At 51.5% G+C, this 12,921-nt stretch overlaps 1 protein-coding gene across 2 annotated transcripts; it reads right to left on the minus strand.

Annotated features, from left to right (window-relative positions):
- Positions 1-4,249: 4,249 nt before the first annotated feature.
- DPM2 (dolichyl-phosphate mannosyltransferase subunit 2, regulatory) lies at positions 4,250-9,935 on the minus strand. 2 transcript variants are annotated; one of them, XR_010918613.1, is made up of 5 exons: positions 9,846-9,935; positions 8,436-8,525; positions 7,134-7,236; positions 6,599-6,830; positions 4,250-5,070 (listed from the first exon to the last, which is right to left on the minus strand). XR_010918613.1 is itself a non-coding variant. In XM_067542135.1 (4 exons), exons 1-4 carry the CDS (start codon positions 9,846-9,848, stop codon positions 6,772-6,774), a joined length of 255 nt encoding a protein of 84 aa, XP_067398236.1. In that variant the 5' UTR covers positions 9,849-9,935; the 3' UTR covers positions 5,524-6,771. The 2 variants fall into 2 exon arrangements, 1 of the variants encoding a protein (XP_067398236.1); XM_067542135.1 differs by lacking the exon at positions 4,250-5,070 and having other exon boundaries at positions 5,524-6,830.
- Between the last annotated feature and the right edge of the window lie 2,986 nt (positions 9,936-12,921).

Here is a 12,921-nt window from a genome sequence, read left to right on the forward strand (position 1 = left end):
CCGGATCCCGACCCCCGGCTCTGTGCTCTGATTGCAAGAACGGCCTTTCCAGAGCCCAGTTCAGCCAGAGGCGCAGGGGTGACAGATCCAGCAGGGGAAGGAGCAGGCTGGACTCTAGCCAAGTGCGGGTGCCCCAAGGACAGGCAGGGCAGGGCTCCTCCTCAGGGGAAGGGACTGTGATGCCCTGCAGACTTGCCAAGAATCACAGGCAGAAGGTCTGCTGGCTTCCACCTCCAGCAGGACACATACTGTATTCACCCTAATAGCCCTTCCTTCCAGGCTACTGGCTACATGCGTCTGTACTGTATCAATGGGAACAGGATCTGCAGCAACGTGGGCCAGGATACAGTTCCGAGGGCTCTGGCCCCTCATGCTTTGGGAAGAAGTGTGGTTCATCAGCAGGTGTCAGGGGTGCATTCATCTCTTTTACCCCATGGTAAAATGCATTGTGGAGGGGACAATGCTACCCACTGAAGAGCTCAGGGCCAGTCTGTGTGACATGCAGCCAGGACGCCTTATCTACGCCTGCCCTCCCTCAGCTGTCGCCACAGTTCAGCTCTGCTGGTGGTAGAAAATGGAGGGGAACAAGCCTAGCGGAAACAAGGCTAGGCGGGCAGCACCACAAAAAGCGCCTTGTGGGAGCCATCCAGCCAGCTGCTCCAGGCCAGCTTTGTCAGCACATTTCAGTGTCTTCCTGTGTGTGGCAAGGAGCCAGGAATCCACGTACAACCACAGCTCTCTCAGAGATGCAGCTAGCTGAGGTGCGGGCCCTCCGGCCGCGGGACTCAAGTGTGGAGTTGGGGCTGGATACTGGTTCGTGCCATTCCTGGGATTCACTCCCGGCCACCCCCTCCAAGGGTGGTCCTCTCCCCTAGCGCTCATGGGAGATGCTCCCCCACTGTCCATTGCCTTCACCCTCAAAGCAAGTGCAGGTTCCTTCACCAACCTGGTCCCTTTGGGGTTTTCCTCACAGTTTCTTAAGTTTAATGGTCAAGTTTCCTTCATTTCCCTTTGGTCTTTAGAAGGAAGAGGCTGGGATTGCTTTTCTGGCTGGCATCTTTCCAAGAGAGAGATGGGACTTTTCACCCCAGCCCAGGCCTTCCTCCCTTGTTTTGAAGATGCCACCGCAGGAGCTGTTGTAATAACTGGGCTCTGGCAGGCCGACGGGAGCTCAATTGTGAGCTCAGCTGGCAGACAGTGGGTGAAAGGTCACACACATTTTACAATCACCTAGAACAATCAGCGTTGACGGAGAAAGGTACAAAAGGGAGACAAAGGCTGGGTTAATCCGAACAAAACGTTCTACGGATACAAGCCAAGGTCTGCGTTAAGATCATGACTGGTAAACAAGAGGAGAATGGAACCAGAAATTCATGGACCAAAACTGGCATGTAGGATATTACGTCTAATTGGTGGACAAAATAATAAGGGAGTGGGTCACGCATCACCCCCTTTTGGGATCCGTTAAAAAGGGGGCTCAAATGGAGGAAATTCTCTCAAAGAAAAGTCAATAAAGCTCTGCTTTGCTCCAGAGACTCCGTCCGTCGTTTGTGAGTCTTGAGGCCTCCTGGTCATCACCACAGGACCAGTGAGGCCCCCCACCTAATACATGCAAGATCTTGCTCTACCTTCCCTTCCTTTGAGTATTCCCTTCCATTGCCACTATCTTTTCTCGGTCCTCATTCTCTCACTCTGGGCTTTTCCCCTGATCCTGGAACCATCTGCACTGTATGGCACCAGCATAACAGGATGAGATAGTCCATCCAGCTCTGCCCAGCCTGAAGGACTAACAGAAAAAGGACGTGACCAGCCCAGCCAGTTCACGTCTCAGACTGGGGAAGTGAGCCAGAGTCCAGAGCAACAGATGTCATGGCCGATCTGCCAGCCCAGAGCATGTCTATGAATGACCAGCTACCCTGTATCCTGAGAATGTCAACAAAAAGCTGCATTTGCCCACATTTGCTATCCTTTCTCTCCTCCCCTTCTCTATCTCTGCTGTCAAAAGCAGAAAAAGTAACTTAATTCACAGTGGCCAACTCAAAATTTAACAACAGAATCAACCCTTTCTTTCCCACTGAGAGATTGCTTGAAAAAATAAGAGACTAAGCAATCTTCTTATGTGGCATCTCCATCACTGGAAGTTTGCAACCATTCTGTACACTCCTCTGCTAATCTCTTTGTGGATGAACAGTCCTTTTGATCCATCCAGGATACCACATCCTCCAGCCAATATCTTCTTTATCTGTCTCATGTTCTTCTGCCATCAACTTTCCCTTCCAGTGCCCGTAAACATGCATCACCAGCTGAACTCCTTAAAATGTGCCCTGAACATCAAATCTTTCTTTTCATAAGACGTGATCTGGCTGGGCTGGGCACGTTCCTTTTCTTTGTTAGTCCCTTTCAGGCTGGGCAGAGTTGGATGGACTATCTCATGTCAAAGTTTGGAAGTATATTGATTGGGATACACAAGAGAAAAAGAACAGAGAGCAAAACACAAAGCATTTTGAAAGCAAAATGGAGTGGTTCTGTAAAACAATCAATCAAAATTTACCAAAGTCCCTTTTTCGGAGGGGGTATCTCTGCTATGGTATTGCTGTACAGGAAGTGAGGAATTATTGCTACTTAAGAAGCATAATTACAGAAGATGGAAGATTGGCTCCTGAAGTCAGCACCAGAATAGCAAGAATGGAAGAGACATTCTGGAGGTATAAACATCTGACAAGAAAAGACTTAAAGCTGAAGACTAAATGCTGACTCTTAAAAACTTACATTTGCTCTGTGTTGCGTTATGGCAGTGAAACAAGGATATTCAAACAATCGGTAATAAACTACAGCCCTTTGAATTATGGTGCCATAGGGGAAGTCTGGAAATATCATAGCTAGACCATGTAACCAGTGCAAAGGTATTGGAGATGACTGGAACTCAGCAAACCCACTCCCCCACAGTTCTACCTCTGCTGGGCTCTGAGGTTCCCCCTACTTCATCCAATCTATGAAAAGCCTCTGCCAGGGAAGTCCCAGAACATGGTAGAGTTAAACTGAGCCGCTGGGCCATGGCTTAGCAGGAAGTGTGAGAAAGCAGAGGGTAAGCAGGAAAGCAACAGGCAGCAAGGAACCCAGAACCGTATCGTCCTTTCAAAACCTCAACACATGCCACACATGGCTGGGGGGGAGCGGGGAGGAGGTTGCTCTGTGGACATGGGTGTATATATCTCCCGCCTCTCTTCCAAAGCAATAATGTTCATCTTGTTATGACTAAAGCTCAACTGACTGGAGCTGCTGAGCTGTTTTAGGCTTTGCTCCGAAGACATCTCCAACCCCCAGGGGAGGTGGCAGCCCTGAGCATGGCAAGGGAGGGAGCAGACACCTCTTCATGCCTGCAGCTTCTAGAACTTTTCTGGAGGTAAAAATCACCTTTCCGTTTGGCAAGAGCCAGAGGTTTCTCTTGTAAACATTGCTCCAGAGTAACCCCGTGAAGATGCTGGCAGAAGCACTCCAGAGGGAGCAGAAGGGGGCAGGCTCCTGGGAGAAGAGAAGAGAAAAGAATCCCCATCGTCTGGGACGTTTCACAGTAAACTGGACCCCCCGCTGGAAGGCATCAGTCTCTGGTTCTGTGCCCGTGCTCATCCCACTAGGACAGGCTGCCTCCTACAGTCCATCCCCATCCTCATCAGACCCATTCGACAGCTGAACCATTCTCTTGCCAGACAGGCCATCCTCTCTCTCACCCACACCCACGTTTGTTGGTTCACACTCCACAATCTGTACTTGCCCTTATCTGTGAGCCTCCCGGGTGAAAATGCTTGGGAGAGTCTCTGACCTTGTTCCAGTGACGCAAGCAGAATCCCTGGGATTATTCCAGCATCCTAGGAGCTGGGGTTAGAAGAATGGCATTTGGAGACAGCAGATCACCAAAGGCGAGTGGAAGAAATGAAGCAGCAGCAGCTCCAGGGCTGGCAGGCTAGGAAAGGTGCTTGGAGTTGCTAAGAGATGAGGCTTTTTGCTTCCTTTTTCCCCAAAGCGCCCATGCGGTGGAGTGACCTCATGCTCATGGGAGCTACTGCCGTTTCTCATATTTCCAGTGCTGAGGAAAGGAAAGACTGAGAAGTGCAGATGGAGACTTCATGCGAGGGGGAAGCAAGTCAGCTGGAGCAATAGGTGGTGTAGAAAGAAAATGGAGAGCTTTAGGAATAGCCCAGTCCCCCCCTCCCCCCGCCTCTGACACAGGGCTCATTCAGCACAGGGAAGATGTCAGTCCCAGCCGGCTGGCCCTGGGGGAAGGGCATTGGCAGCAGAGCCGTTACACAGTGCAGTGAGGGTGCCTTGGCCTTACGGCTCTAAATAGAAATGTCCTGGCTGGAATCTTGCCGTTCTCACACTGCAGCCCAACCCCAACAGGAAAGACCCAGTGCAGCAGCAGCAAGTGGGTCGGAAGGAAAGAGTCAGGTTAAAGAGCCGCCCGCAGGTTTCCCGGGGCAAAGAGGCTGTCGCACACGGGGAGCTAGAGGTGATAGTTTATCAAACCTGGATATTTCTAGAGCCTCCATTGCAGATAGCCGAGCAGGTGGACTGCCCAGGTCTTTTCTGAGAGCAGCCTTCTACATTGACCCGGGAGCAGGTGGAGGGTAGGTATTAAAAATCATTGTTATACCACCGGGGACTTTCACCTGGTAGCTAAGAGTAACTTAACTCCCTCTAAGGGCCTGAGTTCCCTCCTTCTGCACTGAGTTTAACGGAGTCACAGCAGTATGTGCAAACCAGGCCTGTCCTGTCTGTGTACGGCAAGTTAGCGAGCTGGTTCTATAACCAATTGAGCTTGGCAACTGTTCTCCTGGGAGTTTTACAGCCCTCTGTTGTGTTACCCTTTGTTTCATAAGATGCTGTTCCTAGGTTTGCTTCCTGGCTGGTTAATTCTCTGGCAGGCTCTAGCATGATGCAGCAGAAAGCACAACTCCAGGGAGTCTATTTTCTAGTCTTGCCAGTGGGCCCCTCCGAGGCAGAGGAAATGCCATCAGGCACTGTTTACCACTGCTGCTGGAATAAGCAGCCAGCTTTGATGGCGTTCCAGTGCTAGCAGACCGGTCAGGAAAATAAGAGATGCTATGAAGCATCTAAACCCCTAAACATGAGCCTTGTAATGTTATCTCTGCACTTTAACTGACCAACCCGTGCCTTATCCCCGAGAAAGCTACAAATCTGCACCCTTGTCCCCATTCACAACATGCTGCCCCTTGGCCTCACGCCCAGTCACTCTACTCCAGAGGGGTTTCCATGTCACGGACCCAGCTCTCTAGCATGCAGCAGATTATGGTCCGATATAAGGACAGGCCTCAACAGCAGAATGACGGGAGAACTGGGCACATCCCAGCAGGACTTTCACAGAGGCTGCACAGTGTTCTCAAGGTTACATGCTGGCTGCTTTCTGATTCACTGATCTAAGTGGCAAGATTTGCTCCGCAAATCCTAGTGTCACTTTACGCCCCCCCACCCTGCATCCCTATGGGGCAGCGTAAGAACAGAGACAGAGATACTACAAATATTTATTGAGAGACTCCAGGTCTTCACATTCTCACAGAGCTGCCAGGACTCTGCCTCCAGGGTTTGAAGCAGGTCAGCGTGCTAAGGAGTGAAAACACGCTGCTGCTTCAGCCCTGCCTGGCACAGAAAGAACACGGCTCCAGCCGGCTTTGCGTGCTCTTCCTTCTCCCAGCTCGCTGCCAACCAGGAACGTGGAAAGTTGTTCACAGGTAAAAAGCAGAGCCAGTGGCTTCACTGCACTGACATTAATACATTTGTCAGGATAGTATCCGAGCCCCTCTCCTCTTCATCATCAGTCGCTGCCCAGCAGAGCAGGACCTTCCTCTCTATCCCCATTCAATGCACACATCCTGAGTATAATGGAGCAGCATGGAGAACAGCGGTATACCTTCTGCACAACAGCAGGGGACCTCATCTCTCCATTACCTCCTCCGCACAGTGGGCCGTAAGGAGGCTATAAAGCTTGTGGCTTCCTCATCACATACAATGCATGGTGGAGAGGCCACCTTTCCACTGACTCCAGACAGCCCGTGTGTGCATAAGGAAGAGCAGGTGGACTGGGGTGGATGGTGACCCCTCAGCAGTAACACTATTCGTAGATGCTGCTGATGGTTCGCCACTCCTCCAGTATGTACGTGGAGAAGGAGATCTCTCCCTGACCTGCCCTTTAACCCTTAGAGGGGAGCACTTTTTTTTTTAATCCATGATCTTGTTTTTTCACATATTGGATCCATTAAAAAACAAAACAAAGGAACCAGTTAAAAAATGAAAGAAACGAACCAGCAGAACTAAAGGAGGTGCCGGTAGCAGAGAGGAGGAAAGTCACTGAAGTCTGAGCCCTCTGCTCGCTACAGCTGCCTGGTACTACAGCAGCATCACCTTAATACGGGATACACAGCGCAAGGACTGTAGAGTCCAAAGCCATCAGTCTGCTAGGATTATCCCTAACCTAGGGACAGGTTCACTAGGACTGGTGTTCTGGTCCCTGTTTAGAGGAGTCCTGTGGGTCAGACACTTTCACTTCCCTTTGGGCAGTAAATTGTAAACTATAGCTGGATACAAGTCTCAGGGTAGGGCTAGTGGGAAGAGGGTGCAGCAAGGTCCAACATCCTTTCAAGCACATGACAGAGTCTGAGAGGGGAGTGTCCGCTTGTTTCTGCAGATGAAAGTCATGTCCCTGTTGAGATGCGGCAGGCAGGGCACCTGCTCCCTGCCTCTCCCATCCTGCTGCCTTCAGTCTGATTTCTTTGTAGGTTTCATGTTCTTCCACATCACGATCACTACAAAAACCCCTAGGACAGGAAAGAGGGAGAGACTGAGTAAAACCAGCTCCAGCTGCTGAAGCTTTTTAAACACACACTGAGAAATGGCAGCTCATCACAGAAGAGGAGACAAAGGCAATTCCACTGCGAAGAAGCTCTCACTGGTGGAATCCCAGTCACAGGCAGAGCACTGCTGTGAGGAACTCACACCACATGAGCCTTAGATACTAGCAGTTCACGGCTGTCAGCAAGCAGCTGAAACACTAGTGACCAACTTTCATTATAGGCTCCCGATCTGTAAAGCGCTCAGAATAAGACAGAAACGTGGCTCACCTACAAACAGCACCAGAAAGAGCCCTGCGATCACAGGAATGGTAACCGAATACTCCCTGGGCAGGAAGAACTTGTGAATCCCATGATCACTGTCAATGAAGGGCTGCAGGAAACAACAGTAAAGGGCATCACTAAATTGGGCAATGCAAAGGCCCAACACCCAGAGCTTTACGTTGTAATGCCAGACAGTTAACTTCAAGAGCTTCGAGAGCTACAATTAACCTTAGCCTTGAAAACTAACCTCAAGTAATGAGAGAACATGCCTGTTCAATAACCTAAACTAAGCTGCAACAGGTACTTAGCTATAGCTATAGACAGAGAATGTAATAAGCGAAGGGCAGCTGAACAAGTGCAATAGCCTATGGTAATGTAGCAAGCATGTGACACCATAGGATGTCAGAAGTGCAGCTGTCTAGTGGCTTGAGCACTCAGGCGTTCTAATCCAGACTCTGCTTCACTGCCTGGGCTTGAAGAAACCACTTATCTCCAGGAGGGTCTCAGTTTCCCTCTCCTGGAAAGTCACGATAATATTTACTCGACTTCACAGAGGTGTGCAAGTGTAGTAAAACACTGCAGGACACTTTGCACCCATGCCCATTGCTACTCGATAACCCTGATACAGCACCCTAATGTTCAGAGAGCGTGCAGGGGTTGTAACAGCAGAACAATACATTTTTGAATTCAGAGAGAGGGAACCCAAAAACGTTTAGAGCTTGGCCTGGAAGCTGCCAGGGATTCAGATGCCAATCCAAAGCTTTAGCAAACCTCTCGAGTCTGAAAAACTGGCCTGGAAAGCTCAGAAAAAGATGCTTCTTTGTATGATTTCCTATACTTCCTGCTTCCTACTGGGCTGGAAACGCCACATGAAAGGACTCGTATTTCAGTTCTGCCACTTCCCACAAGAACCAGGAAACAGATGGGACAGGGAAGTGAGGAATAATGGGAGAACACCCCTTATTTGAAAACCCCAGAACTATTTTGGGTTTGAGTTTTGGGTGAAGGTTCAAATGGGTGGAATGGGTTCAAATGGGTTCTTGCTTTATCCAAATGCGTCCATCTACCCCTATTAAAGTACACTGCGAGAGAGAGCCCTATAGTTATCCCCTGGGAGTTGAGCTTTGGGTGAAGGTTCAAATGATCAAGCTTCTGAATAGCAAACTGGGCAAGGAGGAGTTTTAGGAATTGCTTTTCAGCGTGCACAAACTTAGACAGAGAAACATGTCTAAAGAAAGTCTAAACAAATAAACACGACAGTGAAGCCATTGAGACTGCAATAACCAGAGTCTATGTGGGGAGCCGTACCAGTATAATAATCCAGATGGTGTAGTAAACAAAAAGAATGAGGCTAACGGCTACCAAGCCAAATCCGACCAGTTGGTCCGTTGCTGTGGCCTGGAATATAAGAGAGTAACAAGTCAAAACAATTCAGATCCTCCAAATGTTTTACAGTCAGTACAAATGACACAATGACATTTAAAGTACAAGAGTATATTACAGTGCCCAGCAGAGTGGGGACCTGCTACGGTAGTACAAATCAATAATAATGCAGCTATTTGTATCCTTTCTTGGCTGCAATGTTTTTTCAGCTCCTGGCCATGAAGATACACCATCGTAGTTTTGGACCAAAAGCCAACAAAGGAAAAATACTTGGCAAAAATAACCTGCCAGAAATGCCTCAGTGATCAAACTCATCCCCCTCTTGCTCTAAAATAGTGACGGATGTGCCTCTGCGAAACACTCAACCTGGGGCTCAGTCAGTAACTTGTGACTGAAGCAGTACTCTTACTCAGGGCCTGCACCCATGTGCTATGATCCTAGACATCTCAAGCTAAGCAGTGTCAGAGCAATTGGGTAGATGGAGGGGAGACTTTCTAGGGAAATGCAGGGAGCTGTCAGGAGTGTTGGTGGCGATTCGCTCCAATCAGTGCCGACGCAGGATCCAGAAAGGTGTTAAGAGGCACTGTGCTTCAGGGGGGGTTGTCCCCCTCCCTTTTTTTAAATGACATGGAAAATCAAGGCCCTGAGCACCGGAGGTCATGAATGAGCCCACGGCACGTGCTGAAAAGCAGGGGTGCTAACTCCAGCATCCTGCCCAATTCCAACTCCAGTCATTACCACCTGGCTGCCCAGCCAGCGCCCGAGTCCGACTTGTTCCGGGACTCGGACAGGTCGCGGTTCAGGAGAGCTCGCGTTCATCCCCTCACCACAGCTCCACCGCCGGCCCCACGCAGCCCTGGGATCCAGGCCCGGCGCGGTCACCGGTGACAGTCCCGACGAGCTGCTCGTCCCTCAACGGCCGCCGCCGGGCCGGGCAGTGGAGCCCACGCTGCATGGCTCAGCCAGGCTGTAAAGGCAGGCCGGGAAGGGCAATCCGGCAGCCGGCAGCAGGCGGGTGAAGGGGGCGGCGGGGGCTGGACCGACACAATGTCATTAGCAGGGCCGGAGCCCGGCCTGGACACGGGGCGAACCCTGCGCCGGGGAGTCTCTGGAGCTCGAGTGCCAGGGGCTGGGTTACCTCGCGGCGCGGCGCCCCTCGCACCGGGGCAGGGCCGGCCCCGGGGAACTGACCCGAACACCGAACTGCTACTCACCCACCCGCCCCAGCCGGCCGCGGGAATTAACCCCTTGCGGCCCCCTCCGCTGAACGGCACCGGTACCCGCCCCCCCTTCCCACTGGGGCTGGCCGGACTCGCGCCCCTCCCCCCCTCTCACCATGGTCCCCGGCCCTGACTCGTCACCGACCCACAGCTCAGGCACTTCCGGGACGGGAGCATCAGCCAATCAGCAACCAGCGCCTCGCAGCATCACGGGAGTTGTCCTGGCACAATTGCATCATGGGGAATGTAGTCTCTACGCGGCTCCTTTCCCCCAGGGCATCATGGGAGATGTAGGCTCCATGCGGCTCCTTTCCCCCAGGGCATCATGGGAGATGTAGGCTGCAGCCAGCTTGTTTCTTCACGGTCCAAGTCTTTGGGGGCCCTGGTGGGCCGTGCTGGGCAGAGGTGGCTGTGCTGTCTGCTTTCATGCAGTGACCGTAGCAGATGTATCACTCGCTGTGTGACAATCATCAATCAATTCATCTAAATCCTTTGAAATGGGGGGTTTAAAAGGGCCATTTGCTGCTCAAACTGGGCCCCCAAGTTTAATTTTTGTAAAACCTAGATTTTTTAAAGCAGAAAGCCAACGCTGCGCTTCCGGCTGGGTTTTTCCTTTTTAATTCCAATAGAAAGAGCCCCCAGTCTCCCTTCCGCCAACCAAACCTTCCTCTGCAGTTTGCAGGACCAAAGAGTAGAATTAACTATATAGAAAAGCCAATTTTAGGCTGTTTCCATGGGCCAAGCAATGAAGTGCACAAAGCAGAATTTACAGCAGAACTGCAGAGTTCCGAACTGACGGATCAACCACACACCTCGTCTGGAACCAGACATGCACGGTCAGGCAGCAGTGGAGACTAAAAAAAAAAAAAAAAAAAAAGCAAATGCAGTACAGTACTGTGCTAAACGCAAGCTATGAAAAAAATAAAGGGAAAGCAGCGTTTTTCTTCTGCATAGCAAAGTTTCAACACTCAAACTTTTGACAGCCCAACCAGAACGTTTTGTTCCGAGTTACGAACACGTTAGAGTTATGCACAACCTCCGTTCCTGGGGTGTCCGTAACTCTGCGGTAATTACAGCAACGCTGTGCACATCCTCACTGTCACTTATCACAGTTAGGAGATTAAGTGCCGGGGCAGAGGACTGCACTCTAAGCGCTTGTTTATACAGGGAAACTTACTGACATAATTCTACTGGCATAGTTATACCTTAAATAATTAGCATGGACATTAAGGGATCCCAAAATTCAGAGGGAAGAGGCAAAAGTGCAGGATTAGCAGGCTCCAAAGGGAAGGATGGCAGCCCTGAGAGATGATGACCCCCACCTCACCTTGTCCAGAAAGAGGACTGCAGCAAAAGCCTGAGTCACTTCTCCTGGTTGGCGGAGCTCGAAGCTGTAGCACTCCCCTAACTACTCACCAAGCCTTTTCTCCAGCAGTGAATCAGACCCTTTAAATACTCTGCCTTGTGGCTTGTCTACATGGGGAAATCTACCAGTGCAATAATACCAGTATTACTGGTGACACAGGCGATCACTCCTATTCCAGAATAAACGTGTAGAGCTGCACTCACTGCAGACACTGACCGATTCCCTCATGGAATTCAGCCCCGACGCTGGAAAGGCTGCGTAAGGCTGTCTGTTCAGGGTCCCTCCGCCCAGAAAACCCAAGAAGCCCAAAGCTCGGGGTGGGGATGGCTGAGACCAGTTCATAGATTATGGGGGAGGCACTTGGAGCTACAAGCAGAGGGGGAGGGCTGCTCTGGTCTCCTAGCGGCCACTCCAGGCTGTATCGGGGTGAGGTTGGACTGGGGATCTGGGCACCAGCTGCCTCACACAGTAGCGCTAATGCTCGCTCTGTCTGTCTCCAGCCCACTCCAACAGCCCCTCAGAGACTCTGGCTCATTTCAGTTGCAGCTCTCTGCACCCTGCCTCAGCCCCAGCCAACTGACACCCGCTGGAGATTTTTATCCAGCGCCCCTGCGCCTGCCCTCACAGCTGCCATGCTGCAGATGCGGGGCCCGGCTGCATTGTATTGCTCCTGTTTGCGGTGGCTAGAGCCCTTTACTTTCCGTTCAGTAAGCAGGTCTCTCAGCCCCCAACTCCTCCCAGGGCCTGCAAAGAAGCAATAGGGCGACGGGGGCACCTCAAAAACTTTGCCTAAAAAATTCTGCTTAGATCCGGAGGGGTGGGAGACCCAGCTCTCTTCTGGCGTCTGGTTACGAGTGGGCAAGGAGCAGGAAACCAGATGAACTGGCAAGTGATGGGTGACTTTCCATGCCACACAGGCGAGTGGGAGTGACTCTGGAGATTTCCCCCTAGGAGACAGGGCCATAACCAATGGGGGTTAGCTGGGTGTTTCCCAGTCAGCCCCAAGACAGAGGGCTTGTCTAGGGGTGGAGCTGCACCACTGCAGCGCTTAGTGAAGACGCCTCAGGCTTGGACTTGCAAGGTCAACACAGCTACATCAGTCAGGGCTGTGAAAAAACTACCCCTGCTGGGCATGGCGCTGCCCACCTACCCTCAGTGTAGACACGGCTCCGTTGACAGAAGAATGCTTCCCTCGACCCAGCCACACCTGCCCAGTCGCTGCAGCGTGGAGGCGCCCTCAGGCACAGCCCCGGTCTAGCTGTGTAATGTCATGGGCTGCAGGCGGAGGGGGGAGAGGGGAAGGCAGTGTTTGAGGGACTGAGCTGGGTTTTTTAAATGTCTGCAGCTGGTTCCACCAGTCCCGTAGATAGCCCAGCACTAGGGGGAGCAGCTGTCTTAGGAAGCAGGCGCCATCCTGTTTTCAGGGCCGGCTCTGATCAGTTTTACACACACAGCAACCTCTGGCCAACTCAAAGAGACAGTGGAATTGACAGCAGCCCCATTCACAGGCCGGTCTCATATTCCCCCACAAGAAACACCCCTCCACCCCACCCCCCTATCTGCAGCAGTCCTTGAGCTGCCTTTTACCCTCACACAGTTTTTGGGTGACCCGATGTCCTGATTTTATAGGGACAGTCCCAATATTCAGGGCTTTTCCTTAGATGGGCACCTATTATCCCCCACCCCCTGTTCTGATTTTTGACACTTGCTATCTGGTCACCCTAAGGTAGATCCACCTGGAGGCTGGACAGAGGCCCTGCTGCAGGCAGAGCTGTCTGTACTGAGCCCACATGGTTCTGCAAGAGGCCACTCGCCGGACTTGGGC

The sequence above is a fragment of the Emydura macquarii genome, unplaced genomic scaffold, assembly GCF_026122565.2.
Source record: "Emydura macquarii macquarii isolate MOO-44397 ecotype Brisbane River unplaced genomic scaffold, CSIRO-AGI_Emac_v2 contig_691, whole genome shotgun sequence".
Lineage (NCBI taxonomy): Eukaryota > Metazoa > Chordata > Testudines > Chelidae > Emydura > Emydura macquarii.